The sequence below is a fragment of the Ictalurus furcatus genome, chromosome 16, assembly GCF_023375685.1.
Source record: "Ictalurus furcatus strain D&B chromosome 16, Billie_1.0, whole genome shotgun sequence".
NCBI classification, from domain to species: domain Eukaryota; kingdom Metazoa; phylum Chordata; class Actinopteri; order Siluriformes; family Ictaluridae; genus Ictalurus; species Ictalurus furcatus.
In genome coordinates, this window is record NC_071270.1 from 19,050,037 (window position 1) to 19,069,583 (window position 19,547).

The 19,547-nt window shown below is 38.4% G+C and overlaps 1 protein-coding gene across 1 annotated transcript in view; it reads right to left on the bottom strand.

The window, feature by feature from the left end:
* st8sia4 (ST8 alpha-N-acetyl-neuraminide alpha-2,8-sialyltransferase 4) overlaps positions 1-15,927 on the bottom strand; it is a 28,397-nt gene extending 12,470 nt beyond the window's left edge. The window contains exons 1-2 of the mRNA XM_053645500.1: positions 15,535-15,927; positions 10,257-10,388 (exon numbers count right to left, since the gene is read on the bottom strand). Of these exons, the coding sequence (XP_053501475.1) occupies positions 10,257-10,388; positions 15,535-15,662 (260 nt within the window). The 5' untranslated portion in view covers positions 15,663-15,927. The remainder of the gene's footprint in view (positions 1-10,256; positions 10,389-15,534) is intronic.
* Positions 15,928-19,547: the final 3,620 nt, after the last annotated feature.

Below are 19,547 nucleotides of genomic sequence, written 5' to 3' on the forward strand. Positions count from 1 at the left end.
AGCATTGACGTAGGAGTGCAGATCTTCATCACCGGTTATAAAGCGAATCCTGACCACTGAACATCCCATTACAAATCCATGGGCATTAATATTGAGTTGTTCCCCCTTTGCTGCTATAACAGCCTCCACTCTTATGGGAAGGCTTTTCATGAGATTTTGGACTGTGGATGTGCCGATTCAGCCATTAGTCAAGAGCATTAGTGAGGTCTGGCTCTGATGTTGGTTCAAGGAGGCCTGGTCCACAGTCAGCATTCCAGTTCATCCCTAAAAGTGATCACTGGGGTTGAGGTCAGAGCTCTGTGCAGGCCACTCGAGTTCTTCCACTCCAATCTTGGAAAACCATGTCTTCATGGAGCTCACTTTGTGACGGGGCATACTTATGCTGGAACAGGGTTGTGTCCATTAGTTCCAGCATACAAAGTCATTCGAGGTAATTGTGTACTTCTAATTTCCTGGCAACAGTTTGGGGAAGACCTAGATATGGTCAGGTGTCCACATACTTTTGGACATATAGTGTAAGTTAAATGGTAACAAATAATATCACAAAGATAAGAACTTAGTAGATTGCAAAAATAAACTTCTCGGATAAAGAAAAATGAGCTCCATGTGTCATCTCTTTCCTAATCCTTAGTTGCGCCTTTCCACAGCATCAGTCCTGCCAGGTAATGTCTTAAGGGAGTTCCTGTCAATTTTTGCCAACTCTTCCACAGATTGGATGTAATTTAGATAGAGTATGTGGTGCCTATTTTGGGGTTTCACCTGCTGTTTCAAATAATCACACAGGTTTTCTATGGAATTGAGGTCCAGTCATTTTACATTCCAGTCAAAGTCACTCTCCTGAAAATCACATACAGATTTAGTGCTATTGCACCCTGAGGTTTTTTTAACCTGGAACACGGGAGTACCAGCGCTTAGACACAAAGTGCCTCAGAGTCTGGCCAACATCTGATGATTCGGTTTCATGCTAAGCTTAATTAAATTTGTTTTAATGCTTGTCCTACAGATATTGTAGAACAACCTCAATTCCGAAAAAATGGTGTTGACCGACAAAGGTTTACCAAAATATTCCTGAGCCCATGTCAGGAAATCCATTACAGACGCATGACTGTTTTTAAGACAGTGACGTCTGAGGGATCGGAGATCACGCGCATTCAGAAGTGGTTTTGCCCTTTACGCACCGAGATTTGACCAGATTCCTTGAAACTTTTAATTATATTGTTCACCGTTGCAGGTGAAATGCCTCAAATCCTACCGATTTGTCTTTGGGGAATGCTGTTCTCAAAGTGTTGGATTATTCGCGACACATCTGTTGGCAGATTGGCGAGCCTCGACCCATCCTTGCTCTTGAAGGACTAGGCCTTTTTTGGAGGCTCCTTATATACTATGATTAGACGATTGCCTCACCTGTTTCACATCACCTTCTTATTTCAACTTGTCACATCCCTATTAGTCTTAAATTACCCCGTCTCAACTTTTTTTGGAACGTGTTGCATGCATCAATTTTAAAATAAACGTTTAACTTCAACAAACTATGCCATTGATTAGGTAAAACATCAAATACCTTGTCTTTATACGTTTTAGTTTAAATACAAATCAAATTACATTTACAAATCATTCATGTTTGTCCCAACTTTTTCAGAATTAAGGTTGTATATATTTATTCTGATTGGTTGGATGTTGGTTCCCCACATCATTTTTTCCCCTCCAGAGTTGTTCCTCTGAGCAGATATTTTATTGCACCTGTGTGTGACACAGTATGAGAGGAACTTATTGCAAAATATTACAAAGAGTGGGTCAGCAGAAAGGAGAAGCAGCCATTACAGAAAAAATGAGAAAATGGAAAAACCCTTTTTTTTTATTATTTATAAATCTTGGTGAAGACCAAATGTCTCCATAAGGACAAAAATATCTGACGGTTTTGACCATATAGCTGGTCCCCATGAGCAAAAACTACACCTTTAATTTGAAAAACTAAGAGGCAAACGTTTGCTTTGACTTATTGTGTTTAATGTTAGGCTGAGATTCAGACGTAGGCATAGCATTAATTTTCTACATTAATATTTATGTCAGTAGAAAGTCCTTACAAGGATAGTAAGACAAATGTGTGAGTGTGTGCCTTTTAATGTGAGCAAGCGAGTGGTTAGCACCAAACAGATAATGCCCTCTTCTTTAACACCCACCTAAAAACACCGCATGTAATTAAAGACAAATGATGTCTCTCATCGATTTGCATTCATCTCACATGCTCCAGAAAATGCTAATTAAGAGTCAAGGTTTTTTTATTTTCTTATTTTTTATTCACAGGTTAAATTTTCAGAGAACACAGAATCATTAGCAGCCAGCACACTTGTGCCGAGAGTGCTAAAAAAAAAAAAAAAGAAGTCAACACGAAATACATCACGAGTTAAAAATAAATGTGCTAAGAAAATGAAAGGATGTAGCATTTATAAAGACTATTCACCTATTTGGTCAATAAAATATATGTAATATTAAAACTCCTTACAAGCCACCTGATTTGAAAAGTAGCAACGATACTACATCATAGGATCGAATCCAAAACTAAAAGGTGAAATAACAGACTCATTACTTGACGCGATGCACAACACTAATCACACGTGTGTGTAGGTTACACTCACTAGCCACTTTAATAGGAACACCTGTACCCCAGCACATTCATGCAATTATCCTATCAGCCAATCATGTGGCAGGTGAAGACCTTCAGTTAATGTTCACATCAAATATAAGAATGGGGGGAAAATGTGATCTCAGTGACTCTGGCCATGACAAGGCTGTTGGTGTCTGACATTTGAGAAATTGTTGATGTGCTCAGAATTTACACACAACAGTCTCTACAGTTGACACAGAATTGTGTAAAATTCAACAGTCGAAGGGAAAAGACCATGCAATGTTTTCCCAAATGTCCGGTTAGGTGAGCCTGTGCACACTGTAGCATCATATTCCTGTTCTTGGCTGACAGGAATGGAACCCAATGTGGATTCTGGCGTGGATGCAGCAGCGAATGGTGTTGTCTGACAAAGGTTTACCGAAGTAAACCAAAGCATTCGAAGATGCTTTTCTGATCACCACGGTTGTACAGAGTGGCTAGCTGAGTAACTGAAGCCTTCCTGTCAGCTTGAATTTGGCCATTCTTTTCTAACCTCTCTCCAGTGTCTATAGTTAGGATTTGCACTTTACTTACTTACTTATGAGGCATACATAACCAGTATGCCTAAATATATTCTGCCGACTTTGTATATATATATTGCGTTCGTACATATTATTTTTCCATCTTCTTCTCCTTCCCCCTCATATTGCACAGCTGTAGAGTACCGGAGTCTCACAACAAGCATTTTAATATACAACTGCCCCTGACATTTTGTGCACATGACAAATATTACTTGAACCTCATCGACAAGGCATTTCCGCCCGCAGAACTGACGCTCACTGGATGGTTTTTGTTCTTCCACAGATTTTGAACATATCTTTCAGTGCTAATGCCAATACACAAATTTCTAAAATGTAAAATTGGTACTAAATCCACTGGGATTAGCGACATTGTGACTATTTATTTGTATAAAAAAAACCCACTCAAAAGCACGTCTGCTGATCATAGTCTGCTAAACACTAGTAAGAATTATGTTTATGCACTGTATTTTAATTTAAGAGGTGTAACAAAATAATATGAACATACAAAGAGAAGAAAAGATGCACGTAAAGCAGTGTGATCTAAACATTCTGCTAAACACTCTCTGCTCTACTGAAATGTAATCTGCTAATTAGGTACATAAACATATGATCGATGCTTTTAGGCTTGTTGTCACTATTGACTTCAGGTTTTTTTTTTATGTTTATGCTGTCCTGGTTAAGAATAGTTAATGGACAGGCCAGTAATGTTAGTTAAAAATACAGAAACAGGAAATGAAATGCAATGTAAAAAATTGTATCGGAAAACAAAAAGTGCCACAATTCCTTCACTTTATTCAATGTTTAAATTTAAAACTCTCTGTGACCTCTCTGTAACATCTGTCGAGCTGTATGTACAGTCCTGCTACCTGATGTCATGCTGGTGCCTGAACCTGACATATTTCTACTGCTGTGGCTCCTCTCACCCTCCAGACGCGTCTGATTCATCCTGATGCTCTACTTCTGCTTTGTTCTTCTGGAGCTTTGTGCACTTGTGACTCACCTTCTGCTGCTATAGATGGTCTCACATGAATACCCAAACGATTTGCACTTCCCAAAAATAGTTCATCCCCAAGTCTCCTCCTTGCTTCAGTGGATAATCTCACTGGAATACCGTAGATTTGTACCGTCTATAAGCTGCTGCTGTAATCATAAAGTCCCAGGACTCATATTCACAATGTACGCATATTGACCATCCTTTCACACTTTACACTTTACTCTTCTACACCTGTATACTGTAATGGTTTATAATCCCACTATCTGGTCACTCCTGAGGAGGACGGGTTCCCTTTTCAGTCTGGTTCCTCTCAAAGGTTCTTCCTCATGGTGTCTCATTTATATCCAGATTTCTTTAAAGCTGCTGTGTGACAATGTGAATGAAAGTACTTTTTGGTCACTATTGAAAGAATATCTTTCCAGTTTTGACACGCAGGACTTCAGTTTCAAGTCGACCTCCTCAAATTAGAACATTTTCTTCCCTTAAAGAAATCTGTAGCACAAACCAGGAAGCACATTCCCAGGGGACTTTATTAGTGTTGTTGTTGTTATTATTATTATTACTATTATTATTATAATTTTTATTATTACTATTACTACAACACTCACACTAAGTTTGTAGACTGAACGCAAAAGGAACATTTATGCTTAGCCTACACTGAACATTTATGGTTATCTTTTCAAATCTACACTGATGGCTGAGAGACAGAATAAGAACATGCTCAAGCAAAAATATGTGACCTTTTAAGAGAAGTGTGTGATTGGTATCTCAGCAGTTTAACATTTCCTTCCTTAAGTAAAAATATCACACATTATTCTTAGCATGAAAAACACTGGTCATCTTCAATAGACACCTAGAACATCTCTCTTGGTTGGAACATCCATAACAGACAGTCACAACACATACATTGGGAAATATATACAACTCTGTCATATCACGGCAAACCAGTGACTACATTTCCCATCCTGCACTGCGGCCTACAAACATGGCCACCCTTGGACCGCAATTTTCAGAACACTCGCCTTCATTCTAATCACGCAGACCTGCATCCAATTCACAGCACAATCACAACCCCAGTTTAAAAAGACCTTCTATGCATTCACTCTTTGTGAAGTATGCACTCAGTTGAATTGTGTTTCTGCTGTTACCAAGCCTTGATACGGTGTTTGTTTATTCTGGTTTTGACCTTGTCTCTTTGCCTCGACTAGTTTGGACTGTTTGCCTGATCGATTGACCCTCGCCTGCCTATGTACCTTGATTTCTACGTGATCCTTTGAACTTATTGGATTAAACTAATTAACCTGCACTTGCTTCTGTCTGCACCCCCTTTACGTGACCGAATACCTTGCCGACAACATGGAAGCGGCAGGGGAGCATCATGCCAGGATCTCTACACCAGCCTTTGAGTCCATGCGTTTTCCCCACTGGTTCCCCCTGGAAGTTCCAGCTTCCTTAGATGGCTTTGAGGTATTTCCTGAAAGTTATCTACTACAATGTCAGTTTTATTTCACAAGCCTGGTGGGCCCCAAGCACACAGAAGAGCAGTGACTGGGATTCATGCTGCCCCGACTCACTGGCCCAGCACGCAGTTGGGCCGAGTTCCTGAAACTAGGGGGGACAGCGAGCTTAGCCAAGTAAGCCAGTTGGTGAAACTTCTTTAGTTCAGGTGTACGGATGTCCAGGGCTCAAACCTGACCTGAAGAAAATGTTAGGAAGGCCCAGCCTAATGGACGAACCCTCTCAGACTTTCACCTCATATTATGAGAGAGAGCTAGCCGACAGGAGGGTCTCCCAGGGTCTCCACAGCTCGGCCCCAGGTCGACAATGGAGGCAAAAAGTGGATGCAAGTGCAGATATGAAATCTAATCAAACAAAACCAGTACTCATACAGTAAACTAAATACATAAAATATGAGCAGAGAGAAATAACATGGACTAAGAAACGAGATAACATAATGCAAACATGAGACAATCAAAGCAGGACAAAGAGTGCAGTGCAAACTATGACTATATACACACACAAGTGCTTGTTAACTTGAATGAGAATCAGGTGCAGGTGGTCATGTGACAGTGATGCAGAGGTGCAGTGGCTGCTGGGAACTGAAGTCCAGAGTTTCTTTGTCATATCCATGACAAACTCAAACAAACCATATTCAGAATCTACATACAGGTTTTAGAGCAACATATGCGTCCATCCAGATTCCATCCCATCTTTACTTCTGAGAGACTCTGCCTCTTTAAGATACTCTTTTTTTTTATACCCAATCATGTTACTGACCTGTTGCCAATTAACCTAATTAGTAGCAGAATGTTCCTCCAGCTGTTTTTATTTTTTATTTTTTAAATAACACTTACTTTTCCAGCCTTTTGTTGCCCCTGTCCTGACTTTTTTGGGACATGTTACGACCATCAAATTCAAAATTACTTCTTTTTTTCTTAAAATGGTACATTTCCTCAGTTTAAACATTTGATATGTTTTCTATGTTCTATAGTGAACAACATATGGGCTTATGAGATTTACAAATCCCTGCAATCTGTTTTTATTTACATTTCACACAGTGTTCCAACTTTTTTGGAACTGGGGTTGTATAACCTTTCCCCACTTCATATCTCTTTTTGTCACCATGTGCCCTTGTGCAAGCTTTACATGTGGGCCCTGCTCACATTCCCTAACCAAATAAAGTATTTGCATACTCCCACAATCTTAATAATTCATTAACAGCTAATGGCTATTACACCTACCTGACATCCAACAGTATCTTAGCGAGGCAGGAAACTGGCATGGCTGCATCATTCACACAGGCACAAATAATGGTACTGGAACATTGTGACCTTAGTTAGCATATTAATAAAGCTACGATCAAATAATTTTAGCCTATCCTAACGAGCACAATATTACTAAACCATCTAGCTACCTAGTTTAGTTAGTATACAAAAATGATAGCAGCTTTAATACAAATCCTGAACAAGCATGGAGGGACTTTGCTAAGCAAATAGTGGCAGACAGATCAATATGTCAAACTGCAGCTGTTAGTTATCTACTTTTTGGTGAATTCAAAGTACCAAACCATTAGACTCAAATAAAATGTATTAATAATATTATATTGATAAGTGTGATGTGCTCATGTTTATGAGGGATGCTAGACAGCTGTAGAAGTGAGGATGGCATGAATTTGTTATCTAATCATTTAAGGCATGATCTACCATCAACCAGTCTCTCAATATTAATTACATATTGGTAAAAAAAATCTTTGACAGTTCCAAATGGTTCATTCTGCTTCTTTCCATCGCAGAGTGTCTCCAATTAAATGCAATAAAACAAACTAAGGGATGCATTCATTTAATGTCAGGGGTGGTTAAATACAGAATATTAAGTATGACTCCGCTGACCTTTTAAGAACATCATTATAGTGCAATTACTGTGCAAAACAATGTCATTTGACAGAAACAAAAGCAGCTGCTCTGTATGTCTATGTTAACCACCCACGAATAAGCATTTGGAAATGTCATAAAATATTTCACAGGGATTCCACCCCAAAATTCCCCTTTAGCTACACTTTTTGATGTGATAGTTTACCACTCACCAGCAAGACTATGCTGTTGAGGATAGAAAAAAGGTACCAGAAAGGTACCAAAATTTATCTAACCATCTGAGATTTACCCTGTTTAATATCTTTTTCTTTCCTTTCTTAGCTTTTGGGCTCCATGCTTAAGTTTATAATTGAAATACAGTCCCCTCCAAATCTATTGGAACGGCAACAGCAATTCACTTTTTTGGGGGGTTTGAGATCAAAAGATGAATATGAGAAGAGAGTTTAGAATTTCAGCTTTTATTTCCTGGTATTTATATGTAGATGTGTTAAACGACATAGAACGTAGTACATTTTGTTTTGTATCAGACCACCCAATTTATAGATGAGCAAAAATGTTGGAACAGGTGATTAACAGGTGTTTGTTACCTAGGTGTGTCCTGTTAGACTGATTGTTTAAACAATAAATAGCTCTGAACATCTACTCTTGGTTTTAACCATGGTTCAGTTTCACCTGTTAAGACTGCTTTTGTTGTTAGAAAGGATAAGCCAACATGAAGATCAGAGAACTGTCTATAGAAGAACATCAAGCCATTTTGAAGCTGAGAAAAGAGGGAAAATCAATCAGAGGCATTGTACAAACGCTGAGCATAGCCATTACAACAATTTGGATTGTCCCAAAAAAGAAAGAAACCACTAGTGTACTGAGCAACAGACACTGAATGGGTCGGCCAAGGAAAACAACAACAACAGCTGATGACAAAACACTGTGAAAGCCGTAAAGAAAATTCCAATTGACATCACCAACAACCCTCACATGGCAGGGGTGAAGTTATCACAACCCACCGTTCAAAGAAGACTTCCAGAGCAGAAATATAGAGGCCATACCACAAGATGCATACCACTCATCAGCAGTAAGAATCAGAAAGCCAGATTGGAATGCTGCAAAGAAATACAGAGATGAGCCACAAAGGTTCTGAAACCAAGATTAACCTCTACCAAAGTGATGGAAAGGTCAAAGTGTGGAGAAAGAAAGGATCTGCTCATGATCCAAAACATAGAAGCTGATCAGTCAAGAATGATGACGGTAGTGTCATGGCTTGGGCTTGCATGGCTGCTTCTGGAACAGACTCAATAATCTTTATTGATAATGTAACTCATGATGGTAGCAACCGAATGAATTCAGAAGTTTACAGGAATATTCTGCCTGCCAATTTACAGAGAAATGCATCCACATTAATCGTAAGGAACTTCATCATGCAGCAAGACAACCAGTACGTTTACATGGACAACAATAATCCAATATTAACCCGATTAAGATGATACTCTGATTAAGAAACTATATTTTCTATATTGTTGATAAGTGAAATTCTGGAGGGGATGGCGTGGCGCGGTGATGTAATGACGTGTGCCGTTAATCGATCTATGTTCTCTAACATGTAAAACGGGAACATGAAAGGAGTATTCTAAAAGCGACTCATGTAAACACCTTAATCAAAATATTGTCTTATTCAGAATAAGGTCAATATTTACATTACTGCTGTCCATGTAAATGTAGTCATTGATCCATAACACAGTGCCAACTCAACAAAGGACTTTATCGGGGGGGGGGGAGTGGAAGGTTTTAGATTGGCCAAGTCCATTACCACATTTTAACCTAACCGAGCCGCATTTCACCTCCTGAAGAGGCGACTGAAGGGAGAAACAAACAACTGAAAGAGGCTGTGGTAAAGGCCAGGAAAAACATTACAAGAAGAAACCAACAGTTTGCTTATGTCAGTGAGTCACAGGCTTGATGCAGTTATTATAAGCAAGGGCTATGCAACCAAATATTAAGTGTAGTTTACTTCAGGACTTATCTGCTCACCTAAAAATTGGGTGGTCACATACAAAAGGTTCTGTTTTATGTTGTTTAACACATCTACATAAAATACTAGGAAATAAAAGCTGAAATCCTAAACCCTCATCTCATATCCATCTTTTGATCGCAAACCCAAATGTCTTTGGTGCACAGCACAAAAAAGTGAATTGGCCTTGCCGTTCCAGTAGTTTTGGAGGGGACTGTATTTGTGCCGTAAGCTGGCAGCTGCTGCACTGTTAGAAACAAAGCAAAGAGTTGTACCTGGACTGACCATTAACAACTTCTAAGTCATCTGATGAATCTAGCCATATCTTATTGGTTTGTGCATGTCCCAGGTCTCTACATATTCATGAATAACACGGACTGCATTTCTTATTCCATATCAAAATAGTCTCCGATGATTGTAAAGCTGTAATGCATCAGGTGCAATAGAGAAGTTAACTCTAACCACAAAGTAGATTCTTTCTCATTGTTTACTTCTAAAATGCAGAAGAAACAACTAGATATGCTGTTGTCCACACTTCCACCCTTCTGCCCCTGCTCACAAACAACTCAGTGATGAAAGGTTCAGCAGTGGTGTCTGTGAGCAAAGACAGCACTTAGCACTCAAATGCCAGCAAATATATGAAATAAGGCCAGTAACCTCAATAATGCTTAATAGCAGCACTCAGAAAGATTTAACTCACCTTATTAGGCCAACTAGAGTAGCATTGACCTTCCACCCTTCTTGCGTGGCCTGCAAATACGCCGGAAGGTTCTTGCGGAAGACTTTCTCGCTGCTATTGACCATTAGTCTTGATGTACTCAGCTCACTCTCGCTGCAAAAACAGCAAAAGAGCACATTGGAGTGTGATTTCTGTCACATCATTTCCCTTGGGCAAGTAAATCAGGTGTGAAATTCACATGAATAGGTTACACTTTGTTGCTGCTTCATCTTGTTGGTAAAAGGAAGGAATATTCATGAATACCAACGTACAGAAGATTTTTACCATTATGAGTGAACACAAAGCATGTTTTTCAGACAACCGTTATGTAACCCATTTGCTTTTCAATTATCATTATCATTATTTTTCAGACTTCTTTATACAGACAGTTTTAAATGTGTCACTTTTAGGTTGCATTCATACTGCAAGACACTTAGTATATTCTTATCTCACAGCTGTTGCTTTTGTTACAAATCAATGCTATAAAGTTGGGGCCAACACAGAAGCCACATCCTGTTGCAGAACTCATCACTAAATAGGTTGAGGAAATCGTTCAATTGCTGGTGTACTGTTTTTGGTTCCTTTTAATGTAAATAATAAATGAAAATGTCTAATATACTAATCTAAATGAGAATTGTGATCTGAACAGAGGGGGAAAAAAAAAGAGGTCGAGTGGGTTTAGAAAGTGACAAAGAATACCAACAGTTCTCTAGCAGAGCCTAAAGTAGTTCACAGTAGTCATCATATGCACACTACAGGAAACTGCGTATCGCCTGTAACTAAGCTTCCACCCACAGCAAACCTTTAGTAATCTGTTGAAATGCCAGTTTTTGTATTTGCATAGGGCTTTTTTTTAAGTTCAGGGGGTATTCCTTCACGCTACACAGAAACAGACTTTATATCTATGTGGCTAGTCTTATAACTGACACCCGAGATAGCACACGACTTGTATATGTGAAAACATTGCTCAGTTTGCATAAGAGCACACATATAAGCAGGTATTGACTTGTGGAGTGTAGACCTTCTGTTATTCCCCCAGCTTTCGCAACATACCTTTACTGAGACTCTCAGGCTCTTGAGTGTTCACAGCTAAAATCACTTACTGCAAATGGCAGCCAATTAACAGATGATAGCAGACATTAAGATGCATGTAACGGAGGCAGAGACATGTGAAGCTGAATTCATGAGGCAAAGACGTGTCATTTCATGGCTCTAATGCAAGGGCTGTACATTCAGCTTGTAAATATTGTCTTGGTTAATCATTTTTCACAATATTGGCGTTTGCATTAGTGATATGACACAAAAACCTGGACCTATAGTCCTTTAACAAACAGCAATTTTTAGTGTGTTTTGTAACCATCTGAGAAATTCCAGATACTGGGTCTTTTTGATAAATGCTAGCATTGGTGTAATGCTAAAAATAATTTTTGTCAGGTTACCACAGGGCAACTTCAGGTTTGCAAGTTCCTATACTGAAAAATATATCAAAATCACTGTGTCAGGTATTACTTGTGTACATATCCGGGGCTTAGTGGTTAACATGTTTGTCTCGCACCTTCAGGCATAGGGGTTCGCGTCCCGCCTCTCCCCTGTGTACATGGAGCTTGGATGTTCTCCCCATGCTTTAGGAGTTTCGTCTGGGTACTCTGGTTTCCTCCCCAGTTCAAAAGATCATGCCCTGTAGGTTGATTGTCTGCAGTGTGTGAATGGGTGTGCGATTGTACCCTGCAATGGATAAGCTCCAGGCTCCCCCTGACCCTGTGTATGTTTTGTGGTAAAATGGATGGATTGATGGAATTGTTTATATGGTGAAATGAGATATTTATTTAGCATTTTTGTAAGGAGTCTCCAGTGTCAGTGTTTTGTAACAGTCAGAGGTAAAGCCGTAACTTTATGTTTTCTGACACGAGAAAGTCTACAGAACTGATGGCTTTTTGCTGATGGCAAATGACTGTGATATAAGAAATGTTTAAGACACTGTGCGGTGTTGTGTTATAGAAAAACATAACTTTGATGATGATACTTGAAAGTAGTACAATATATACATTTATCTCACACAATATATGTTTTCTGGAAATACAAGGTTTTTACACAATATCATGTAGAGATACCATGTCACCATTTTACAGGAAGCTTTCAACAGCTTGTGATTTATAAACAGCATCTAAGCCAGTTTTATTTTGACAATGGTTATGATTTACTAGCTTGTTGTAGTGATAATGTCAACATATTTACTGTTGTCTCCTTATAAGATACAGTCACAACAGCACATAATTAATTAAATAAATACAATTACGCCCATAAGTTCAGTTATGCGGTGATAGCAATGGACAGGCAAGCTGGAGGAAATGATCTTCCTGCCCCTTCTGCGAAAACACATTATAAAGAGAGGGCCAAATTTACCTTTGACTATATCTTACTAAGTATGATGATTAAATAGTGTTGGAAAAATGTATCCGTTAGTATAAACCTAAGTAGGAAGTGTTAGCTAGGTTGAACATTAAAACTGTCTATTCTGATTGTGAATCATAAATTCAAGGTCAAGAATTTTACACTAATCACGTAATGTAACACAGTAATGTTCTGTGTCATAATGAGATCATTTGAAACATAGTTCAACATTTCACAACATAGTGTGTAATAGCAAGTAATATGTTTCCTGATCATTTCTCTGTGGTCTTGTGCACACCACTTACAATAAAACTGTAACTATATTGTTGGTAAACGGCCAAGCAGCCCAGCTCGGAACAGACATTTTTTGCTCACAGATTTATTGTTGAAATGTGGGAGTGCAGTGAAGCACATCTGCACAGATGTGTATGTGCATTTTAACTGGCTCACATAGTCTCAAAACACAAAGACATGGAAAACAATTCAGTCAGAAATTTTAATAAACATAAGGATCCCTTGCCACTGACATGAAAATTCAGCGCACACAATGTCGATCTGATAAAACGAGGCTTGTGTTGTTTTCTCCTGCTTTCTCTTTTCCTCGAGTGAATGAAGTGAAAGGCGACCTTGCTGCTCATCAGTTATGGAGCTCTAACAGCTGTGTGATTAGCGTCCTTGGCGTCAGAAGGATGGACGGATAATTTCATAGGCAATACATTTCAAGATTTTATTTCAAATAATGCTGGATATTTATCTTGGTTCACTGGACAACGTGCATTTTTCCTTCTATCTAAGTTTTTCACATCGTGAATATGAGGTGTGGAATTTTTTTATGCTTTAATTACAACCTTAATCATTTACTTTTTTTTAAAAAAATGTTTTACCTTAATTTTTAAGATCTGAGTTACAAAGAGGTAAACTCAGACCTCAAACACTCCCCAACATTACGCAATAACATAACTATACACAAATAAAAGATACAATATAATTATCATCCATTCATTTTCTGTACCTACACAGGGTCACATGAAGCATGGAGCCTATCCCAAGACTCGGGGCACAAGGCAGGTGATACCCTGGACGGGGTGCCAACCCATCGCAGGGCACAATCCACAATACACACATTCACATGCTATGGACAATTTTAAAATGCAGATCAGCTTACAACTCATGTCTTTTGGACTGGGGGAGGAAACTGGAGTACCCTGAGGAACATGTAGTCTCCGTACACACGGCAGAGGCACGATTCAAACCCCCCAACCCTGGAGGTGCAAGACAAATGTGATAACCTATACATATACATATATATATATATATATATATATATATATATATATATATATATATATATATGATATGATATATGATAAATTCAGCTTCTGGCGAGACTGGCTGAGCTTCCTAGCTGTTTAAGATGTTTGCTGTTTGCTGCTTCAGTTTTCTGATCGTGGGGACGAAACTGTTTTCTATAAAAGGCAGAAACCACATGCTTTGAACGGTCTGTTGTCCCATAATTGCCCTGTTCATAATCACCTACGCACACAAACACAAACACATCACACCACAACCACAATGTCTCATCATCACTGTCTAGCAGACAAGTGCAATTCGAGCTTCCTCTTTTTTATTCTCCTCTGGAACAAAATCAATATAATCGATCCTGTGACTTTAGGAAAATACTTCAATCTATTCTGAGCGGTGGCGTTATCTTAAGTGATTAATATTGCTCCTGTCTGTCAGGTGAGCAGAAAAAAAAAAAAAAAAAAAAATGATATCATGTTTTAAGGACAAGCAGGAACTTGATTCAGCTTTCAGTTCAGGGACTTTCTAACTTACAAAAGATCATGAGCTTTGAAAGTCACTGAGGGTAACACTTTTTTTTTTTTAAACATCAGCACAAATACACCATAAGTAATGCTACTAACTACACCCGATCTATGAGTAAATATCCACATAAATCTGCATAAAATAAATGACCATGTGTTACTAAATGTTAATAATCAGCTTAATTCAGATTCAGATATACTGGAATCGTCATATAATTCAAGCTCACTCATAAATTAGGCTAATTCAAAATTGCTTCATTAGTTCATACAGGATGTTGACTTTTTTTTATTTATGGATGGAATAAACATGATTACAATTGTTTAAGGCATAATTATTATTTGGCCTTTTTATGTTAATACAGCTGCCAATTACTTTTACATCACTTATGGTCTATTAATGCTGAAGTTAATGGTTTGTGAAGGAACCTTAATGTCAAGCGTTACTGAAGACCTCCAGTAAAACCTCCAGTTTTCTAACCGCACTGGGACACATTGAGTATATAACATCAAATGAAAGACAAGTGATTTCTAAATTTAATCAGAGGTTATACATATCCTGGAGGAGGTGTAGAGGGAAGTGGCCCAGTTTAGCCAGTCTGTATTGTAGGGACAGAGTATTGTAAAGTGTTCAGCCTATTTCTATTTCTGCTGTAGGGAAATAAATGAAGCAAATCCTGTTCATATTTGAATGCAAAAAAAAAGTCTTAAGCAACATATGTATATGTATATGTATATATTTAAATATAACACCTTGTTTTAAATCATCTCAGGAAAAATTAATTCAATTTCAGCATGAACAAAGGAAAATAAAGCCTCATCCCATCCCAGAAGACAGTGGGGCGAACTGGAAGATCCGATGGAAGAACATTGTTTATTGGTATATAAACTTCAGAGCTGTGTATGAAAAGCAAACCTGGCGATGCTTCATCACTAAGAAAAATGATCTCCGACTTTTCAGGCGCAGGAGAAGAATAACAAAGCGGGGAAGCATGTGTGCCTCCTGGCCATAGCACTAGCAGGAGGACGGTACGTGTCGCGCCTACCTTGTGAGTTGGGCTTCCTGATGCTCGTTACTTCTTGCTCTTTCTTTCGTCTTGTAGAAGATCAGAAGCAGGCCGATCATGCAAATAGTCCAGCGTTTCCGTGTAAGGCGCATTTCGCACATCTGCATGCTTTAAACCGATCACTTCACCGGCTGGTTATTATTCTCGCGAGCCTTTTCCTTCAGTAGCACACGCACACGCACCCTCACACGCACACACACACACTCACGCGCTTTCACACATATTACCCATTTACTTACTCAGCAGCTGCAGACAGACTCCACGAGCGCTCGCGTTGTTTTTTCTTCTTCTTTTGGACTGATAGTCAAACCAGCCAATCGGTTCTTTAATATGCAAATTAGTTTCCGCGCTAAGCCAATGATAATCAGCGTGGGCGTGTCTCTTTGTCCCTGAAGTTGGAGCTCAGGAGCAGACAGAGAAGGAGCGTGGCTAGACGATGTAAGAAATCGATCGAAAAGCCCCTGTAGTCGCAAGCTTAGCATTGTTTGTCTCTTTTATTGACAAATGGACAAGGAATACCTATTCCTCCATTAAGCAAATAAACACGGGTTTGAGGAACGCGTTTAAAAGGATTTTATACAGAGGCGAGAAACCCAGCGCTACAGAAATGTGTGGGTTTCTACTTCTAACTAGTGTTGGTCATAATCTTTGACTTCAGAGACTGTTTCTAGCATAGCATCAGTATGACTGATACTTACTATGTCATACTGAACTGTTTAAAACGAATAGAAATGTATTATATCACTTTATATTTGGTCTTGTGTGTGTTAATTGCCACACAAACGCTAATTCGCCTAAGGTTTGTGGACACTTGACCATCACACCCATATGTGGGCCTTCCCCTATCTAGGAGTGGAAGAACTTCAAGTGGCCTGCACAAAGCCCTGAACTCAACCCCACTGATCTCCTTTGGGATGAACGGGAACACTGACTGCACCCCAAAGCTCCTCAACCGGCATCAGTGCCTGACCTCACTAATGCTCTTGTGGCTGAGACAAATCTCCACTGCCACGCTCCAAATCTAGTTGAAAGCCTTCCCAGAAAAGTGGAGATTATTATAACATGGGAACTACAGTATATCTGGAATGAGATGTTCAACAAGCATACGTAGGTGTGATGGTCGGGTGTCCACAATCTTTTGGCTATATTGTGTACATCACTGATATCTTCACATGGACTAAGTTTTACTGTCTTGTTTACACAACTCATCTTTTACTTACTTATATTGTGTTTTGTATATAACTCATTCATTCATTCAAATTCAGTAACTGCTGTATTCTGCTGGTCATGATCTTGATGGTTCTGAAGCGTATCCTATAAATACTGGATGCGAATACATTCTGGGCGGGAATACACCATGAATGGGAATACACCTTGGATGGGAATACACCCTGGATGGGAAAGCACTCTGTATGGGATGCCAGTCCATCAAAGGACATCATATACACTCACATACTCACACACTCACACACTCATTCAGTCATAGGGGTAATTTAGTGTAGCTAATCTACAATTTTTCCGACACCTTTTTTGGACAGCAGTAGGAAATCTACTGAGAACCTGGAGGAAACCCACTTGAACATGGAGAAAACAAATAAAATGGCATGCCTACACACAGACTGTATGTTTTATATATGATGAATTTGGTAATGAAATTGAGCTTCCTTCAATGGTATCAAATAAAAAAAAAATTGGTTATAGTGAAAGTCTCTGTGTTTTTAAGAGAAAATATCTGGTGAATGTCAAATTAGGCTACAGACAAAAGACCATCATTTTTGCTAAACAGAAATGGGCTTTAGAGGAGGCAGATATGAATTCCACACCAGACTCAAATTATTATGCACATTTTGGCTTCAAGGTAGTCTTTGCCTATTTAAATAAAGATGTAAAAGTATTGAATGTTACAGTGTTGAATTGAAAGGTTAAAAATATTGAAAAGTATTAAATACCGTATACTGTAATACTTAATGCAACACAACTTCTAACACAGCAAATAATGTCCTGGTAATTAGCCAATGTGCTGATTCAGGCATGTTAAATGAGGTATAAGATAAAAATGTAAAACATAAAAAAGTTATAAAAATGTTAGTGACTATAGGAAAATAGGCCATGATTTATTAATGATAATGATAAAGTTTTTATTTGACACAAAAGAACACCATGGTTTGCAAATCATGACTATACCATGATTACAATGGTATGTGTTTCATAGTTCCTCTATTACTAATAGTTACATGGTTGTAGTTGTAATTAGCAAAAATGACCCTAAAGCACTATAGTTATATCACTGTTAAATGTGTAATAAACATAGTTATGCATTAAACACAATAGTAAAACACTTGTATGTGTTATGGTTTACCATATACCATATAGTAACCTTATATAGTATGAAGTACCATAATAATACTATCATACACTTCCATACATTTTTAAGGATGGTGTTCCATTAGGTGCCAGTCGGGGAACAGAATATTGCATTTACACTTATTAAAGGTGATACACAATGCTCACCTCTATACAGCTATGTGATTTTCAAGCCACTGTGGTTGAACATATAATCCAATCAGACCTACCTCCACTTGTCCAGCACCATTACTCTTAGCAATGGAATTCATATGGATAATGGCTCAGATGAGATTTCATTTCAGCCATACAAGACACAAATTTGCTTTTATAAAATGTCTTGTTCTGCAATATATTATAGGCCCATTAGGTCTCAATCTGGGGTCATCGCTTAGCCAAGATCTACCGCCCGAAAAATGAATGATAGCTGCACTCAGCTAACTTAAGCAACTTCAAACAGAGGGTGATTTATACAAAAATAGGGGGTGCAGTGAACTGGCAATTGCTATGATCCTTGGAGAGAGTGACACAGAAATTGAAGGCTTGTTCATGTGAGGAGCTCAGTACAGACATGATCTAAGAGCAGAAACCCCACTGATGACAAAGGTTCTATGGAAAATAGCAGTGAAAGCATATATATATATATATATATATATATATATATATATAGAGAGAGAGAGAGAGAGAGAGAGAGAGAGAGAGAGAGAGAGAGAGAGCACACTATTCAAAATGCCTGCTAGAGGAAGGAAATAGAGGATATTTCTCATATAAAGGAATAGCTTACTCCAAAGCACTCCATCCTGTGATAATATAATTGTCTGAGAGGGTAAGAGAGGTAAATAAGGCTAGTTAAAAAGCGTGGCTATATGAGACAGGGGGGAGGGATGGCATGAAGAAACTGAGGATTGCAATCAGGAATGATGAAGGGCACTACAATAAATATATAAAATATAATATAATATAACATGCGATAATAAATATCTAATGCCTTGTACCTTGTAATCAAATGAAGGAAAAAAGAAAATGATGGTAGATGATGCTGATGGTCATGATGATTAAGTCAAGTCAAGTCAAATTTTATTTATGAAGCATGTATTGAACAGTAATTGAATAGCAGTTGATACAAAGTGCTGTACAGAACATTACATAACATCACATTAAATAACATCATAAGACAAAGAATAAAAATAAGTTTTAAGAGAAGATTTAAAAATAGCTAAAGACAGAGTGGACCTCACTTGAAAGGGGAGACTGTTCCAGAGTTTGGGACCAAATGCAGAAAAGGCTCGATCACCCTTTGTCAAAGTAGGACAAAAGGGAACAGATAGAAGAAGTTGATTACAGGATCTTAGTGTCCTGGTAGGAGAGAAAGGGTGAAGAAGGTCAGTAATGTACTGTGGAGCAAGACCAGAAAGAGCTTTATATACATGAATAAGAATGTTAAAATCAATTCTAAACTTGACAGGAAGCAAGTGGCATGATGATGATGATGATGTTAATGGAGCCCTCTTATGGGGTTGGGTGGAATGTAATATATTATCATTTCATTGGCACTCAGTAACTACAACGATGTACATTTTTTCCTATTTGTATTGTAATGGGCCAATTTCCTGTACATAAATAAGTGTGAGTGGAAAATTACCACTGAC